At 42.7% G+C, this 19,212-nt stretch overlaps 2 protein-coding genes across 2 annotated transcripts; one reads left to right on the forward strand and one right to left on the reverse strand.

The window, feature by feature from the left end:
• The first annotated feature begins 271 nt into the window (after nt 1-271).
• nots (nothepsin) lies at nt 272-6,371 on the forward strand. The gene is made up of 9 exons (XM_070853655.1): nt 272-333; nt 1,060-1,240; nt 1,770-1,887; nt 2,762-2,880; nt 3,239-3,438; nt 4,090-4,215; nt 4,487-4,631; nt 4,720-4,818; nt 6,195-6,371. The coding sequence occupies exons 1-9, from the start codon at nt 272-274 to the stop codon at nt 6,369-6,371; spliced, it is 1,227 nt and encodes a 408-aa protein (XP_070709756.1).
• Nucleotides 5,917-18,773, reverse strand: LOC139221734 (bestrophin-3-like). Its single transcript, XM_070853656.1, has 14 exons — nt 18,707-18,773; nt 17,812-17,974; nt 16,931-17,025; nt 14,586-14,673; nt 13,305-13,450; nt 12,339-12,493; nt 11,489-11,566; nt 11,151-11,303; nt 9,590-9,670; nt 8,778-8,929; nt 8,584-8,674; nt 8,136-8,254; nt 7,730-8,005; nt 5,917-7,643 (listed from the first exon to the last, which is right to left on the reverse strand). The coding sequence occupies exons 2-14, from the start codon at nt 17,961-17,963 to the stop codon at nt 7,262-7,264; spliced, it is 1,968 nt and encodes a 655-aa protein (XP_070709757.1). The 5' UTR covers nt 17,964-17,974; nt 18,707-18,773; the 3' UTR covers nt 5,917-7,261.
• Between the last annotated feature and the right edge of the window lie 439 nt (nt 18,774-19,212).

Genomic DNA, 19,212 nt, shown 5'->3' on the forward strand with positions numbered 1-19,212 from the left:
AATCATTCAAGTAATGGTGAAGCATTATTTGCAGGGACCTACACGGTGTGATGTACTTTGCCTGTGAAAAACATCTTACAATATTAATATATTATTAGAATTAATTAATATAATTCATAATTTTCTCAGCCCATAAAGGAACTCTTCATCTTCCAGTTCAGCACAAACAGGGTGGTTCAGCTTTTGATCCCTTGAGACTTTGATCCCATGAGAGCAGCAGTGGATCCTGATCGTCAGCCAGACGGACTCACAGACAGACGGACAGACAGACATGTTGAGGCCAGTGTTGGTGCTGCTGCTGGTGTGGACCTGGACGAGCTCGGCGCTGATCAGGTAGGAAAAATAACCTTCGCTGAGCAGCAGCTCTCTTTACATTCTGCTGCTGTGCCACCAGAGGGCGCTGAAATAATCACCGTAAAGGTTTTTTATGGAAAACGTTCAATAACGTATCTTTGCCTGCCGTTGAGTTGGAAGGATGTGAACTGTTTAAAACCACCGCTTTAATCTTTTTAAATCAATCAAAGTAAAACCGAAGTGCTGATTTAGGCTCCTAGTCGAGGCTGTGGTGCCTCCCCGTCCTCCTTCCATCTATATTTAACACCCACAGTAAAACATTCTGGGTGTGATAACAGATAAAAAGATCAACTCTGTGATCAAATTAAGGTTCTGAGTCTATTTAAGGTCAAAACTGTCGTCTTTCAGTGATTTTAAGAGGTTTATACAAGCCGTGTAGAAGAAGTGGACGTAGATTCTGGGTCCTTTAACACCCTCGTAAAGCTCCAGCCAGGTACGGGTTAGATTAGCTTAGCATTAGCATTATTTAGCTTAGCTTAGCTTAGCTCTGTCTAACACATAGATCCATGATTAGTGAACTTGAGATTTGCTGCTAACAGAGCTATGCTAGCTGTTTCCCCCTGTTTGCAGTCTTTATGCTAAGCTAAGCTAACTCGTCAAGCCCACGGCATGAGAGCAAATGAGCATATTCCCCAAAATATTGAACTGTTCCTTTAAGAAAACCTATGAAGCATCATCACTGATACTAAGATGTCTCTTCCTCAGGGTCCCTCTGAGGCGGGAGCCCACGATTCGTAGCCAGCTGCGAGCCGCCAGCCTGCTGCAGGACTTCCTGAAGGATCACCGCCCCGACATGTTTAACCGGCGCTACGCTCAGTGCTTCCCGCCCGGCACGCCGTCGCTGCGGCTCGGACGCTCCAGCGAGAAGATCTACAACTACATGGACGTAAGAACAGCGGATATTTAACCAGATTTAATGAGAGTTATGAACTCTAATTTGATTTCTGCATGTTTTAAAAAGTGTTTACATTACAATTCGAATTACAGAATAACACGCAAGTGATGTGGGATTTGTTATTAAATCGTTATTTCATTATTAAAAATACACTGGACTGTTCTTATGTGATAGAATTTGTTTTATTTATTATTAAAAAAGGGGGGGAAATTGTGAAACTATTGTAGAAGACAATAGTTTTTCTTGAGACTTTGAAACTGTAATTTTCCTCAGAGTATATCAGTAAAGTAAAATTAAATTAAATCAAATGTATTCTATTAAATTTATCTTGCTTAATAGCACACAGCATCATATTATGTGGTAATATTTCAAGGAGAAAAACGATTTGTTAAAAAAACCCAGAATCATTGGTGTGTGGGACGGTGCAGTTCTTTATACGGCCATCAGATGGCGCCATATATGTATAATATATATTTGATCAGGTGTTTCTGAGTTGATCAATATTTCTGTTGTGTGTCAGGCTCAGTATTACGGTGAAATCAGTTTGGGGACTCCGGAGCAGAACTTCTCGGTGGTTTTTGACACCGGCTCGTCCGACCTCTGGGTGCCGTCATCCTACTGCGTCAGCCAAGCCTGTGGTACCACAACACTACACAACACTACACAATACTACACAATACTACACAACACTACACAATACTACACAACACTACACTACACAGCACTGCACTACACACACACACACACACAGTTAGTTAGTCTTGGTGTGTGTGGGTCAGGACAACCTGACAGCTTGAGGTCCTCACTGTGATCAGAAGTTCAAGGGCTGTGTGTCTGTGCCTGTAGTACTTGTTTTACTGCTGTTGTGGGGACTTAGGTGTGTTTACAGTCTTTGTGGGGACTCACTTTGTCCACAACACCAATTATTACATTTCAGGTTGGTTTAAAGGACCAGTGTGTGGGATTTAGTGGCATTTAGTAGAGAGATTGCAGATTGCAACCAACTGAGCACTGTTTTTTGTCCTCATGGTTAGCTCCTGTGGTTTTTTGGTACCTGTTCCTGGATTATCACCATTATGCACCTGTCTGCTTAAGTTTGTTATAATCTAATAATGTGTTTGGTTGGCTTTCCCTCTCTACCTGGCCACCAGCCTCCTAATGACGCCTTTATCTTCCAACCAGTGCATTCATGCCACCTACACATAAAAGATGCAGAAGTCCCTCAGTTTGTCCTTTCAGGGCTGCTATAGAAACATGGCAGAGCTACATGGCGGATTCAATGGGAGAGGACCTGCTCCTTATGTAGACATAAAGGGCTATTTCTACACTAATGAAAACACAATGACTAGTTTCAGGTGATTCTATACTACTGAAAACATTATTATGGATATTATATTTCACTCTGTCCCTTTGGGGTAAACGTTAGAGTCATGATTATGGTAAGTTTCCAGGAAGTTAATGCAAGTTGTGTCCTCTGAAGTGACGGGAACATGACCGTGTCTCTCTTCGCAGCGTTGCACAAACGTTTCAGGGCGTTTGAGTCAACTTCGTTTCATCATGATGGCCGAATGTTTGGGATTCACTACGGATCAGGACACCTGCTGGGAGTCATGGCCAGAGACACACTGAAGGTCCGTTTCAGTTTGGGCCCCAGATCTGGGAAACACTGCTTAAGATGCCAATCATAACCTTCTCCTCTTGTTTCCTGTATCTACACTATCAGCTGTCCAATAAAGGCAAAAAAAAAAAAATGCCCCCAAAAATAATGTACTCTGATTAATTGCAATTGCAACCTGAAGATGTGACCACCTTTAGTCACGAAGCTTCCCATTAGTAGATGGTAGAGGTGTTATAGAGTCTTTCAGGAAAAATATAAAATATTTTCAATATAAGAGCTCTTAATGGTTTAAAGATTTGTTCTGACCCCATGTAGCTAGAGAAGATGAAGATTTACTATGTTATTCTGTAATCAGTTCTCATACGTTCCAGGTCGGGGGTCTGATCGCCTTGAACCAGGAGTTCGGGGAGTCAGTCTACGAGCCCGGCGCCACATTTGTTATGGCGAAGTTCGATGGCGTTCTGGGGATGGGTTACCCGTCCCTGGCAGAGATCCTTGGAAACCCTGTTTTCGACAACATGGTGGCGCAGAAGACAGTGGAGCAGCCGGTGTTCTCCTTCTACCTCAGCAGGTTTCCACCCTTCTACCCCGACGGTTTTAAAGAGTTTTATGTCTCCAGGAATTTTTGCAGACCAAAGCCATGACAGGGGGCTCACCACAGACCGAAAAAAGAAGTGGGCGTATCTTGCGTGTGTGAAAAGTGAAGCCAATGCTGACTGGCATGGTGGCTAAGTCTTCTTTTATAGTATATGGGGCTAACCACAACCGCCCGCTACCTTGTTCAGGGGTGCATTGGAGTGACATTTTGAAAAAGCACCTTTCAGGTTACACTTGCATGTGGCAAAAGTCCAAAAATCCTTATTCAAGCATCAAGGACCCACGGTATTTTAGGTATTCAAGGGTTTTTGGAGAGGTTAGAAGGGGCATGGGGTTTCTAGGAAGTCCCAAAAGGTTTCAGGCGATGCAGGAGGTGTTACTCTTGTCAGTTACAGTTTCATGGATCTCCAAGGGTTTAAGGTAGATCTAGAGGGGTTACAGGCATTTGGTTGCAAGAAATCCAGAGAAATCCTAGGGTTGCAGGGGGTTGAAGGATTTCACGGGAGTCAGACAGTCCCATGAGAGCCCAAACTACTCTAGGAACTCAAAAGCCTCAGCGGTGTGATAAAGTTTGTGGGGTCCTTGTTTGAACACAGTTTGTTGATGACGATTTTTGTCCCTGCAGGAGAACAAATAACAACAACCCAGCAGGCGAACTGTTGCTGGGAGGAACCGACGAGGCGCTGTACACTGGACCAATCAACTGGATCCCTGTGACTGCTAAGGGATACTGGCAGATTAAGATGGACAGGTTTCCCTCGTGTTTTTGATAATGTGATTCTGACTAATTCATGAATTCATCTTAATTATAATCATAACCTCAAAATTGAAGTCCTGATTCATGTCAACTCATGACCCCATCCCCCATCATAATTGTTATGAAGCAACCACTAGAAGGAAGACAGTCAAAGCAAGATTCTAACTGATTTTCCCCTGTTCTTGTGATGAGATTTACTGCTAATGATATTCAAAAAAGCAAGACTTCACATACCAAAACTATGATCTGTGTGTGTGTGTTTTAGTGTGGCGGTGCAGGGTGTCAGTTCATTCTGTCCTCGTGGCTGCCAGGCGATTGTCGATACAGGAACCTCCCTCATCGCTGGACCAACCAATGACATCCTCAGCCTTCAGCAGCTGATTGGAGCCACACCCACAAACATAGGAGAGGTGAAGAGACCAATAAATCTAATTGTGTAACTGTGTAAATTCGGCATTTCTCTAGAATACTTAATACTTGCCTTTGTGTGTGTTTCAGTTCCTTATTGACTGTGTCAGGTTGTCCAGTTTGCCTCATGTAACCTTCGTCCTGGGGGGAGCAGAGTACACACTGACTGCTGAACACTACGTCAGGAAGGTTTGTGATTCTGTCCATGCTTTGTCCTCTTTAGCTTGTCTTTTAAAATGGCTGGCAGACTTTGTTTAGCTGCCGTCTGTGTTTCTGAAGGAGTCCAGATGTGTTCACGGGTCCAAGGACTCCTTTGTTCCAGCTTTACAATCCTATCAATTATTATGTCATTACCATGTTTAGAAGTGTATCATCTGCATATAGAGGCTGGTCTTTATAAATTTGTTTTATGGGGTCCAAAAGTTTGAGACCACATTGAAACATACATTGACGTTAGAAGTCTCTAATATTTTCACATAAATGTGTATAATATAAGAATTTAAAATTTTTAGAAATTTAAACAAATCTGTGGTATCAACTTAAGTCCTTTGTACATCATGGGAATTAGATCAAATTCATCGAATGTCGTTTGTTTGCAGGAATTGAAACAAATCAAGGAAATCTGACCTTTGTACAAAGGTGTTAAGTTGGTCAAAGACCCAAATTTGCTTAAAATTGATTGCTGGAAATAGTGCAGGATCTCTAAATTGGTTCCAGACTGTTCTAGATGGTTTTCAGGCAAGTTTTTAGTTTTTCAGGAATGTTGAGCAGATATCTCAAACCATGTGCCACCGAAGGCACAGACTGAAGATTTTTAGTCCAGCCAAACTCTAAACCAGTGATTAGTTTCTCTTCTCTGCTTCAGTGTAATGCTAATTTAGTCGTATAATCCTGAGTTGGCCTGTTGGTGCACCAAGGAACCACATGATATCCAGGGGTCTCACAGGAGGAGGTCCACAAGGTTCAGGGGAAGTTATAGAGCAGACATCCCAAAGCAGGCACCATAGAAGGCCAAGACTCTGCAGGTTCACACCTCAGCCAAACTCCAAACAATACAGCAACTTAAGCTGTTTTCTCACATGAACTTCGGCCAACGACTTGAGAATCAGGTGGAGCTGTGGTAGATTGTGCAGAAGGTGGGACACGAGGCTACTATTAATACTATTTTATCAGTCATTTAGCTGCTTATTATCTGCTCTATTCACACATGGGCTAAATCAGACGAGAGAAGCCGGCAGAGTAAAGTCCGTTTAATGTCCGGCCCAACTGATTTGGACATTTGTGTATCCTCATAGTTACAGGTTTCTGTGCATGTATGAAAGTTACTTAAGTCTTCTTTTCTAGTTGAGAGTATCCTGATGAATGAGGGTCTATCCAAGAACATGATTTACCTCTCAAAGGTTTCTATTGAAAAATCAAGCTTCTGTAAATACAACTAATATTCAAAAGTGACATTTGTTTGATGGACTCACGCAACTCTTGATGTTTTGTCTAGAGAAAAAAAAAAGATGTTTTATGGTTGACATGATAAATACACTCAAACTGCTCTGTCGCTCTCTCTCCAGGAGATGCTTGGTGATAAGGAGTTGTGTTTCAGTGGTTTCATGGCCGTGGATATTGTTTCCCCTGAGGGCCCTCTGTGGATTCTGGGAGATGTATTTCTAACAGAGTTCTACAGCATCTTTGACAGAGGACAGGACCGGGTCGGCTTTGCCCCTGCTAGGCGCCCAACTAAAGACTAGCTCATTCGTTTATCAACAGCTGACCACTGCATAATCAATAAATACTATACAGCTAAAAAGAACATTTGTAATTCTTGCAGACGCACCATCATGAATGCCATTTGTTTGAAACTAGCTAGCAGCATTGCACCAAAGCTATCTGTCATTCTCTGTCCATCAGCGAGGACAAACAAGCATCAATGGCTGAACTGTTGAGTTTGACCTTGGTGACACCATTGTTGTTTTTTGGTGAATCCACTGGCAAGTCAGTCACAACATTTAATTTAAAAAAGGACAGTTCTTGGTGATTCAGCAGCAGCAACAGACACTCAACACTCACTTACTTACAGAAACAGACAAATATAACTGTTGCCACATGTAGCTGTTAGAGTCCAGTGAGTAATCCTGAGTACTTTGAATAATCAGCAGTATGGCGTCCAAGAACAACGCTGACCGTATTGAAGCGAATGGGAAAACCCCAGCAATTTTTCTCTAAAAAGTCCAAAGTCAACGCATCTTTCCCACAGCATGCTCAGCTCATGTTGGGTATTCACGCCTCCTCTAATGTGCGTTGAGTTATTCTTCCATTAAGAAAATATTAAGGCATCAAAACAGCATTTTTGTTGACTGGCAGGTGTCTCACACTCAGCCGTTGTGGTTGTTGCTTGCTCTTCCCACAGTTGCCCATTTGTTTTACCTTAATTGTTGATTACCAGTATTGGGGTGCTTTTGTGTTCTTTGGTGTACCATTTTAGTGTTATGGCTTGTAAACCCAAACTTCAGGCTTCAAAACATCCTTTTTGGCGTTTTCTAAGTATTTGTTCAAATCAACTTCTCCTGTTGGGTAATGTGGTTACCAGCTCGGAGATTGGCTCTATTTGAGCAGTATTATATTACTGCGTGATTGGTTCTCATTTTTTGTCCAAGCTCTCTGATTGGTGGTTTGGGTTTTTGGTCTCTTCGCTGTTTGTGGCTCCTTCCTTCTCATTGTCTTCACTCCCTGCCATTCCCTTGAAGTCGTGGTCGTATTCGGGGTCAGGGAGCTGCAGAGTGTCAGTGGGAGGAACGGGTGAACGTCGGGATTGGAATCGAGCCAGGCCTCGTCTCCGCCTGCCCAAAGCATTGGGGCTCGGCAGGCTGCGTACCGACGCTTTTGACCACTGCCTGGAGAACTGGAGGGAGAACTGGCGCCCCCGTGGCCGGGTCGGTGGGCGATTCTGGATATTTGGTGTCGTCCAGCGGAATTCCTTAGGTCCCAGCTGGGTGGGGGAGCAACAGACGGAGGAACCGGACCTGGAAATATAAAGAGTAAGTCAGACCACAGGGGGAGTTGGAGGATAGGATTCCAAAAGTTACACTTCAGACAACCAATGAGTTACCTCGGGGTGTCCAAGCCTGGCGCCTCCTCAGTGGGGGAGGTATCCAGTCCATTCGGAGGTTTTGCTGCTTCACCATTGCCAGAAGAATCCATGTTGTGACAGACGTCGCCGCACAATGGCGGGCTGATGACGAGCCGCGGGAAAACAGCAGAGGGTGAGCCTTCAGGGGATGGAGGGTTACTGCTGACCTCCCTTAAGGTGGACAGAGTGTCCGTGGAAGGGGGGGGCACTGCCAAGGAGGAGGGTGGACACATTTCCTCTCGACCTGAATGGACTCTAGATGGATGGATGATAAAATGGATGCCAAAAAGACCAATGCTATCCACGGAGCCACCTCGCTGCCAAATAAAATACCAGCTGTAATTGAAATTGGCCAATACGGGTACCTACAGGAGTAACGCTGTACCTGAAGTCTGGGAAGAAGCTTCCTGTTGCATCGCTGCTGTGTCGTTTAAAGATGGGTCGAGGAGGCCTGAGGTCAGGAGGCTCTTGAACACTCAGCAACCGGCGGACACGACCCAAAACCTAAAAACATCACAAAATATGACAGAAACAATAAAAATATTCTTTAAATGGACACTTTATATACTCTCTTTCCCAAGGGGGCTGTCAAATCCCCAAAAGCTTTACGATCCTGTCAGCTACTATGTTATTACCATGTTTAGAAATGCATCATCTGCATATAGAGAGTACTTAATGAATAGAATATGATCTTTGGTTCTTTGGTTAATGGCCAAATTGTATTTCTATGTTTTACTGATATCTGTCTAGTAGTTTTTGGAATAATCTGCTCACTGAAACATAAAAGGCTGAAAACATCTTTGACAGAGATGATAAATAAAATGTTGCTTTACCGACTCTTGCCGCAAAGCCAAAATAGGGTCCTGTTGCCGTGGACGACCGTCGGTAACGTCAGCCTCGTCAAACTGCAGGATGTCCGAGAGTCTGGAGGAGACATTGGACAAAAGTTTTTCATTTTGCTGATGGAACTTCTCTCCAACAGCCTGTCACGATGCGACAACAAATACGTGTGCGAGTGTAGGTTGACCCCATGTCGGTGGTGGAGCCGAGGAATGATGGGATGCAGTAGTCGACGGCAGCCAGCGTGTAGGGCGGGCGCGCCTCGCTGTCGTTCCAGTACATGTCTTTGGTCATATGAGGCAGGTTCATATGCATCTCGTCTACAGCCAGCAGAGACACCTGGAGGGAGAGTTAAACAGGAAGTGACGACGATGACAGGATTTTATTGTGGTTTCTGTTTTTGAGAAAAGCCCAATCCAAACTCTGGTTTTTACACATTTTGGGTTCAAAATGAGTAATTGATCCGGTTAATCACCTTAGCTTCAGTTTGTGTTATTGTGATACGCAGTTATTGTGTTAGATCCAAACAGACTCTTTAAAAACACCAAAGTCACAAGATAACACAAAAAAAAACAACCGATCGAGGCAGCGGCGCATTACCAACTCCTATTTTCTGTTCTCTAAAATCCCTGTTTTAGTGAATGTAGTCTGGTGTGTGTGCAGAGAGCGATAGAACGGCTGTTTGTGGTTAAACTAAAAGGATCTTCCAGGTCTCTCTCTGTAGGGATCCTTTCCATGATGCTGTCACACACTGAGAATAACAATTTTTGTACTTTTTGTAGTGACGACTACAGACAAAAATGCTATAATAATATAATATTGTGCTGTACAAAGTAGGAAGGAGTGCAAACTGCACTTGGGGCGACCGATGAAATTAGTTCAAGGCATGGCCGAGGCAAAATCTTTCATCCAGGACTGTGATATATAGCGAGACCTGGATCACGTCTAGGTCGTTTGCCTGTTAGCCGAAGGTTAAAACCTCTGTGATTAGCTGCAGACCTGAAGGTTCCTGTCGATGATCCAGTTAGCTTCAAAGTCATCATCATCCTCCCCAAACGGGTTGATCAGCTGCTCCGCCACCTGACGACAAGACACAGATCATATCTGGAGTTCAGTCGCACCTTGTAAACCCTCCTTCTGCCTTTTTAATTCTACTTAGCTATGGCTCGGTTTTCCACAAAATCTAGTTATCACATTCATGTTTCCCAGTGGATCAACCACTTTTAATGTTGCACCTTTCTTGTAGCGCTACACAGAGGACAAACTTTATTTAGTCACATTACTTGTGAGGCTCTTTCCTGCCTCTCTGGCTCATCTCCACCTAGTGAGTTATTAATAACTTATATGGTGTGTTATTAATACAACAGGTCGAGGTTAAGACGCCTGTTTATGTCTCAGTCAGGAGGAAAACACCAGACTAGAAGGGAACGGTCCAAATTTTTACGTAATGATATACTGCAGTTTGATGTCGCTTGTTTTGTAACTAACAGCGAACAAAGAGCTAAATGTGGATAATTACTTTTCATACTTCAAGAATATTTTGATTCCAATATTTGTGTACCTTTACTTGGGTAAAAGGTGAACTTTGACGTACAACAGAGCAGTTCTACACTGGGTAATACTTCTATTTTTACTTAACTACAAGATGTGAATACTTTCTCCATCTTTGTCGGAGAGAGACAAAGTCCGCCCCTTCCTGTGGACCAACGTACGACCTCTTATTTCATAAAAAACATGTACGGTCGTCATCGGTGAGAGATAAATAAATGTTTGATCCCATTTGAATTGTGTGTCATGAATCACACACATGATGTTTGTCAATTTGATCGATAAGTTTGCAAGTCAAGGAAGTCGCTGTTTTTTGTACAGATGGTAAAACACCATTTATTTACATCCTCTCGTCTCAAACGAGGCTAACTGAGCCTCATCCAGGCTCTAATGTTCCATTATCTGCTCTGATGTGTTTTATTGGTGACTCCTGGTCCTTTTATCAGACAAAGAACGAGCAGATCCTTCGACCTGCCATCGTAGCTTTAGCGCCGCTGGCTAACTGGATGGACATTTACACGACTTCTGGCTGCTTTCTAATCACGGATTTTCATAGTCTTTAATACAGATATCATGTTTGTCAATTTCAAAGATAATTTTACAAGTCAAGAAGTCATGAAGATATTAAAGTACCATTTAGTTTTGTGTGTAACCGATCTGTGACTACATCCTGACACAGCTGGCTAGCTGGACGCCACTTACCCGACTTTGTCTCGTCTTTTTAAACATCTGATTATCGTTTTGCACCAAACTGCGACTTTCTTGACTTGCAAAATTATCTTTTAAATTGACAAACATCATGTGTGATTCTTGGTACAAGTCAAACAGGATCAAAAACAGATTTATCTCTTGTTGGACATATTTTTTCTGAAATCCGGTCTCATGGTGGTCAACGGGAAGGGGCCGGACTTCACCTCTAAATGGAGGAAGTCAGAAACTACTGAGAGACGGATTAACATGCTGGTTTTTGGCCTCTAACTGTGATATTTCATGGGAATATTGTCATTTGCACCTTTAGCCAGCCCGAGTAGAAGAAGAACTGCAGCAGGGTGAAGACGGGGATGTAGAGGTCGAGGTCGTGGCCTTGGTGACCCTGAGCCGGGTCGAGGAACTGACGACCAATCAGACACGCAAAGAAAAAGGTGTAGACGGCGAGGGTGACGACCTGAAGACAGGGATGGAGAGATTAGACCGTGCATCCCTCCCTCTCTCTGTGTGGGAGAGTCAGAGCTCTGATTGGGTTACGGTCATGATGGAAGATGATTACTGATGTGATTAGATGAGCTGCAGTTACATCCGTTTTAAACATGTTATGGTGACAGATATAAGACGGGAAGTAGAGAGACAGGCCTGTGTGTAAACCAGCGGGATGCCGACCCAGTCGTAGCCAAAAAGAGTCGCACACCAAGTCCTGAACAGATTCATCTCCTGAGGACACAGAGACACGGATTCAATAAGGCTGCCAGTTTGGCAGCAATAACCAAACCCAAATTTCTGTAAGGCTGTTTGGAAGGACGGTCCCACCCGCCCTTTGGGGGAGTAAAATGGGTGTCACATTACGCACATGTCTTGTTTGTGTGGTCAGGGATTTAGACTCTCAAATGTGTGGGGCTGCTTCTGTGCCCTTTTCTCTTTGAAAGAATATATTTGTAACTCGATGAGACTTCAGTTTTTCACTTTAGGCAACAGCGAAGGGACACTTGAGGCTCAAAGCACCAGTTGAGCTCCTAAATGTGCCCTTTTAGTCGACCAAAGTTACTTTTTTTTAAGTCACAATAGTCAAGTTGTCATCCAAAATCCAAATGTGCAGCAACATTTAACTAAATTTATAGAAAATCTGCAAAAGAAAATGCCAATTATTGCATTATATATATAAAGCACATGTTTTTAGCTCAGATAATTAGCTGGTTTGGTAGTGGCTGTAGCCATAGCGGTGGCTAAAGTCTTAGTAGGTCCATTCAGAGCTTTATTTTGACAAATATTTAATGTTTGGAATAATCTTGTTGTGTAAAACCTGTTAGCTTCTAGTGTTAGCTTCAGTTTTCATTCTAGCTAGCTAGCAAACACATTTTAAAAAGATTCTACATTAATTTTAGCTACAACATTCTTACTTTATCTCAAAAGGTTTTGTTTTGTCCTCTAAAAGTCTATCCACTGATGTTTTCACACAGAATATGAAATATTTGGCTTAATGTGTCACTTTGAGAATGGTTTGCAGGTCGATGCTGTCCTGGATGCGTCCTTCCTGACGAGCTTTAGACGCCAAGTTTGAGAACCAGACGACAGGAATCCAGTACTTCAGGTGAGGAGAGCGGATGTTCTCAAACACCTTCCGCTCCTCTGGAGTCATAAAACCTACAGGTGGGCAGACCAACACGTTATTCAACACCAGTAATCAGCATCTAATCCTGACTGGAAGCTGCAGAGTTGTGCTTAAAGGGGAATTAGTGTTATGATTATATGATGAAAAACACAGGATGAAGTTGGTCACATTCTGAGGAAAAGATCCAGACATGGAACATATTCTACTTTACGATATTCCTAAGGAACCAGCATGATTCACCCAATACAATAATTATAAAACAATGAGAGCTGTACAAACTGCTTTTGTGGTTGTCCCAAGTACAAACCTAACCTTGTTTTGATGCCTAAACCTAACCAAACTACGACTGAAAACTGATAATAATAATAAAAGAAAACTGGGGACCGGGACATTCAGAGCCAAAGAAAACATCAGGACTAACCTTAAAAAACAACACACACATCTTTTCAGGGGAACGACTATCAACAGCAAATAGTGAGAAAATCTGTAACTGTTGACCATTTTTCAGGTGGACATTAGTATTTGTCAGACCAAACAACTTTTCCCCTAATGATGAAAAATAAAACACTAAAATTCGCAGCTCTAAAACTGATAAATCATCTCAGTTTTATCACATTTATAGAAACTTTTACGTTGAGTCTAAGGTCTTGAACTCCTAAATGCCGCATCAGACAGACTCCTGCTCTAATTGGCCAATAACGAGCCAATCCCTGGGGCCGGAGCAGACGGTCGCAGGAAGGACGAGAAACAGCCGGGAAGGATCATTTCAGTTTAAACACAATGACACAGTCACACACACACACACACACAGATAAATACTGTATATATACTGTACTCTCTCACCTGCCTCGACCACGTGGTCCATGGTCGGGAAGCGTTTGCAGACAGCGGTGCTGACGGAGCGGAAGATGAGGAGCGATGTCAGGTTAACGTATCGAACCAGCGTCCGACGCAGCAGGCGGCCATATTCATCTTTGCCCTGAACACAGCTGCAGGAGGAAACATGAGGCCATGAATCACCTGGTGGACTGGACCTACCAATTGTGTTTGGGAGCGCTCTACATTCCTGTGCACCCTGAACTAACCATCATCTCTCTTGGTGAAACACGTACTGCCAGTGATGGAAGATTCTTTATTTAAGTAAAAGTAGCAAGGAAAAGTCCTGCATCTTCACATTACTCCAATACTTCAATCACTTCACTGGCTTCAAAATTCAAAACAGAATTGACTTTAAAGATCAGGAGCTGTTGAAGGTGCTTTTAGTGACCGGTCGGCCTGATGAGCTGCAGTCGGGGGGGGGGCAGTTTGGTTTTGTAGGTATCTATAAATATAGTTTGTTTCCTTCATTGTATTTCTGTCGTTAATATGCTCAGTGTTTTATGTCCCCTTTAGTCTCTCTTTAAATGTAAAGCACATTGAGCTTCTCTGTAATGAAATGTGCTCTATAAGTAAAGTTGCCTTGTTCTTGAAACAAATAATTAAATAACTATTACCTACATGCATCATGTCACAGCTTTAATTAGCTTTCAGGGACCCAAGTTATTATCAGCTGTAAACCTCTGGTGTTTCCTGTTAGTTCACCTTTTTGGTTATAATTATAATTATGTAATTATAATTAGCCTCATATAAATCCCAGCAGAGCTTCGACCTGATTGGTCAAATCAGCCACATAACTGAAAACCCCTGTGAGGGTCTGTGAGGCCTTTAATCTATAACTGTTGTGTCTGTAAACGCTGTCAGATAAGTGTAGTGGAATAAAAAGTACAATGATTCCCTCTGAAATGTAGCCGAGTGTAAAACTATAGTTATGTACCTTTGCTAAATATTTCCATTGTAGTTAGTGGAAGAATGTGCAGTCTATGATGTGGTCCTGATTTAGGAACATCACATTTCTTGATCATTCTAGCAACTAATAACCTGGACATTTTAACAGCAAAATATGAACCTGTCGAAGGGTCACCTTGCTGGGAAAACCAGGCAATTGTTGGAATAAGGTGCGAAAAAAACAACATGGGTGTAATATAGCCAGAAATGTCCCATCCAACAACGTCAATACAGCGTAGAATCAATAACACAGAATCATTTCCTAAAACGAGTGCTTTCTTAATGATGTTTTGAACGTACCTGGAGATGAGGAACATCAGTCGGTCGGGCCAGGGCAGGTTAACGAACTGATTCCACCATCGATTCACCACCAGAGTCACATAAAAACCTGAAACACCAACACACACAGATCAACAAATGTAATGTGTTAATTAGTAATTAATTACGCTAAGATAAGCTAAGATAAGCTAAGGTCCCTCAGCAATAGCGTCATTTAGTTAAATACTAATCCTTTTATGCTGTTTTAGTGGAATTAGCAGCAACAGTTGTGGTGGGATTTGAGATAAGATATTCCTTTATTGTCCCACAACCTGGAAATGTAATAGTCACAGCAGACAGGTGGAGATATAAGAAATATGTGCACACTGATGTAAGTTAGAGCTGCTTTGTAGCACCAGTTGCTGATGATGTTTAACAGTAGTGGTAGTCTAGTACTATTTGTAGTACTAACAGTTTAGCCCTGTTTCTAGGTGTTATGCTAAGCTAAGCTAACCAGCTGCTAGCAGTAGCTTCAAATTTACTGCAGAGACCTGAAAAGTGGCATCGATCTGAGCACCCAGCTGTCAGCAAGAAAGTGAATAAGTGTATTAAACAAAATGTAAAATAGAAAAGGATGTCGTTTGTCTTCTCATGTTGAGGAAACAGTGGAAACCGTCGGGGCGCTGAGAGAATACAGTACAAATACATGTAAACACTGTGTGTGTGTGAATCAGGGTGGAGACCAGATACACAAACACTCATCCTGCTTTTAGCCTTTCTCTTCGCTCTTTAATGATCTGTTTCCATTAGCAGCCCCCTAATGAGGCAACCAAACCCCCTGTCTTTCTCTCTGCCTGTCTGTCTGACACGCTCTGTCCTCAGGCAGGGAGCAGAATTGTAGGTATATTTTAGCTTTTCAGCGATCTTCTGTTTTATGGACTTGTGCATGTAAGGTGCTTATTTACTTAAGTTGTGTTTAGTGGCTTCACAGTCCACTATGTAGTAACTATGATAGGCCATTTCTGCCAGTGTGATAAAAAAGAAGATCCTGTGTGAATGTCTAAAATATACTTAGAATGTTACAACAATCACTTAGAATGTGACAATAATCACTTAGAATCTTTAAATAATCACTCAGAATGTTACAATAATCACTTAGAATGTTACAATAATCACTTAGAATCTTTAAATAATCACTTAGAATGTTACAATAATCACTTAGAATCTTTAAATAATCACTTAGAATGTTACAACAATCACTTAGAATCTTTAAATAATCACTTAGAATGTTACAATAATCACTTAGAATCTTTAAATAATCACTTAGAATGTTACAATAATCACTTAGAATCTTTAAATAATCACTTAGAATGTTACAATAATCACTTACAATCTCTAAATAATGTGAAGGTTTCGCATTCTAATGATTTACAGGATTTATTTTTTAATCACGTTGTGCTGGCTGAGTATCCAAACTCAGCACTCGTGTGTCAGTCAGTGAGGTTCAGTCAGTGTTAAGCTGTGATATCAGAGGTCTAATATTAGCCGCGCTGCTCCTGTGATTATTAATAATAACAGCAGCGTTCAGTGATCCTCTGTGAATCTGATAAGTCTGTAATCTGTACCATTACGAGTCCATCGGGGGGGTGAACCCTGCTTTCAACAGGTTTCTCTTATAAATCAGAATCTGGTGATAATCTTTGGGATTTGGTTGATAAATTGGAGTCAAACTCTTTTCTTTATTGCTACTGTCTGTGCATGGTGGTATCGTTGTTCGAGGATGTGGTTGATGTTAGGTAACTAAAACAAAAGGGGTCAGGATCGTGCTTCAGTCAACTAACGGAGGATGTTAATTGTCATTACGGGATGAAACCTCTGGCCTCCTGCATGAAGGTCAGATCCCACTTAACCTTCCGATCTTTCCACACGAATGGCACTTTACTCCCTGCATTAGCACCACATGTTGGATGCCTTTATTTTTTTGGTTTAATTTAACCTTTATTGGACCAGGAGAGTCCCTCTGAGAACAACAATCTCCTTTTCAAGGGAGACCCAGCCTGGACAGTCAGAAGTGTTAATACAAACTCATATTTATAGACACGAAAAACAAAAGCAGACATAGGGAAGTTCTAAAAGACACATTTCTAGGAGTCAGTAGCATAACCAGGTGAATTAAAAACAATGGCATCCTAAGGAATCTGCCTCTTTTATTTTAGATTGAAAACAGTTGCAGAACTTTTGAACATGGGCCCTATTTTATAACTTCTGGTGTCTAAATAACTGGTGGGTTTGGAAAACGTGATATAACAACCATTGTCCAACAAAGGTAAACAACTTGCAGCTTGTGTTTACAGGTGAGTTTCCAGACCGTTAGCGGTGAGACGTACCCAGAACGAAGGTGACAGGGATCTGTTCTGCATATCTGTCACAGTACATCGAGAGTTTCTCAAACAACCTCTTCTGATGGTCGGAGAGCACGAGCCTGCAGCACAGAGGACACAGACGTCACCAACAACCAGAGATGACGTAAGAAAGCACTCCTGTCCTCCCTGTAAAAGGGACGACATCTTTCTTTTGCTTGATGCTTCTCACTATTTACTCAAGTGCTGTATTTAGTAAAGATTTGAGGTTCTTTCCATTTTATGCAACTTTCTACTTCCACTCCACCACATCTCAGAGGCAAATATCGTACTTTATCCGACAGCTTTCGCTACAGTTCTGCATTAGCTTGGGACTATTTTCAGTGGTGGATGAATCCTCATTTAGCGCTGTAGTGATTATTTGGGGTTCGTTTTTGGACAACAGGAAGAATTAGAGATAAATCAGGCTGTGATACACACGTAGAATATTTGTCAGTAGAAATTGCCAATGATGGTTTGAAGAAAAATAACTCAGAGCTCTCTTCAAAGCCGCCAGATTCCATTGACAAAAACAGTGATTTTACACAGGAGTGGCTGACGTACTGCTGTCTTGATCTGTTAGTTTGTTTGTGTTGTTGTGTGACTTTGGTGTTTCAGAGGGTTCGTTTGGATCCAACACAATATTTGTGGAACACACAATAACACAAACAAACTGACAGACTGAGTCAGTGACCAACCAGCCACTCCCATGTTCTGTGAGGTAAAATTACTGTTTTTTTCAATGGAGTCTGGTGTGTTTGAATATGAAGTCTGTGGCTCAGAGGAAGAAGATAAATCTGAAACACTGAATATTTGTTTGTGGTGTGTGTGTGTGTGTGTGTGTGTGTGTGTGTGTGTGTGTGTGTGACCTGTAAACCAGGCTGAGGACGGTGTACAGCAGGGCGAACAGGACGAACTCTCTGTACAGCAGCTTGTAGATGCTTCCCCTCCAACGCAGCAGCAGCCGGTGGAAACTGAGGAAGGAGGCGTTCGCTACTTTACTGGAGTAAGTGACGGTCATCCTGAGACAGGCTGAGAGAGAGACAGGCAGTTAGAGAGACAGGCTGAGGGACAGACAGGCTGAGAGAGAGACAGGCTGAGAGAGAGACATGCAGTTAGAGAGACAGGTTGAGGGACAGACAGGCTGAGCGAGAGACCTGCAGTTAGAGAGACAGGCTGAGGGACAGACAGGCAGTTAGAGAGACAGGCTGAGGGAGAGGCAGGTAGTTAGAGAGACAGGCTGAGAGAGAGAGACAAGCAGTTAGAGAGACAGGCTGAGAGAGAGAGACAGGCAGTTAGAGAGACAGGCTGAGGGAGAGGCAGGTAGTTAGAGAGACAGGCTGAGGGAGAGGCAGGTAGTTAGAGAGACAGGCTGAGAATCAGACAGACAGGCAGGCAGGCAGGCAGGCAGACATACATACATACAGACAGACAGGCAGGCAGGCAGGCAGACAGACAGACAGACAGAGTCTCAGTACCTGGCTGGTTTACTGTATCACTATAACTGCACTAATGACTCTTTGTTATATTTGTCGTTATTTTACTCACAGACAGACAGACAGGCAGACAGACAGACTCACAGACAGACAGACGGGCAGACAGACAGACTCACAGACAGGCAGACGGGCAGACAGACAGACAGGCAGTTAGAGAGACAGGCTGAGGGAGAGGCAGGTAGTTAGAGAGACAGACTCACAGACAGACAGACTCACAGACAGGCAGACAGACAGACAGGCAGACAGACAGACAGGCAGACAGACTCACAGACTTCTCAGTGTTTCCCATCAGACGTCTTCTCCCCTCGTCTGTTCTCACCAAACACCAACCGACCATCTCTCTCTCTCTCTCTCTCTGATGCTCGCTCGCTCTTCCTCTCACCATGATGCTGTCCAGTTGCCCAGTAATGCCAGGCAGCACACACACACACACACACACACACACACACACACACACACACACACACACACACAGGTCCAGAGTTGTATTGATGATCCAGAGAGCTAAATGTAGTCATGTTTCAGTGTGTGTGTGTGTGTGTGTGTGTGTGTGTTGGCATAGATCTCAGTGGAAACAACGTGTATAAACAGAAGTGTGATGTCACAGCTGTGAGCCGAACTGAAAATAAAACTAAAGTCAAAGTTTGTGATCAGAATCAGGAGAATAAAATGTGAACTCAGAATATTTAGACTGTGCACAAACCTGCTGATAAAAAGTAAAAGAACTAAAACCAGCCAGCAAAAATACTCTGGTGCAGTAAAAGTCTGTGAGTT

Source organism: Pempheris klunzingeri, chromosome 22, assembly GCF_042242105.1.
Source record: "Pempheris klunzingeri isolate RE-2024b chromosome 22, fPemKlu1.hap1, whole genome shotgun sequence".
NCBI lineage: Eukaryota > Metazoa > Chordata > Actinopteri > Acropomatiformes > Pempheridae > Pempheris > Pempheris klunzingeri.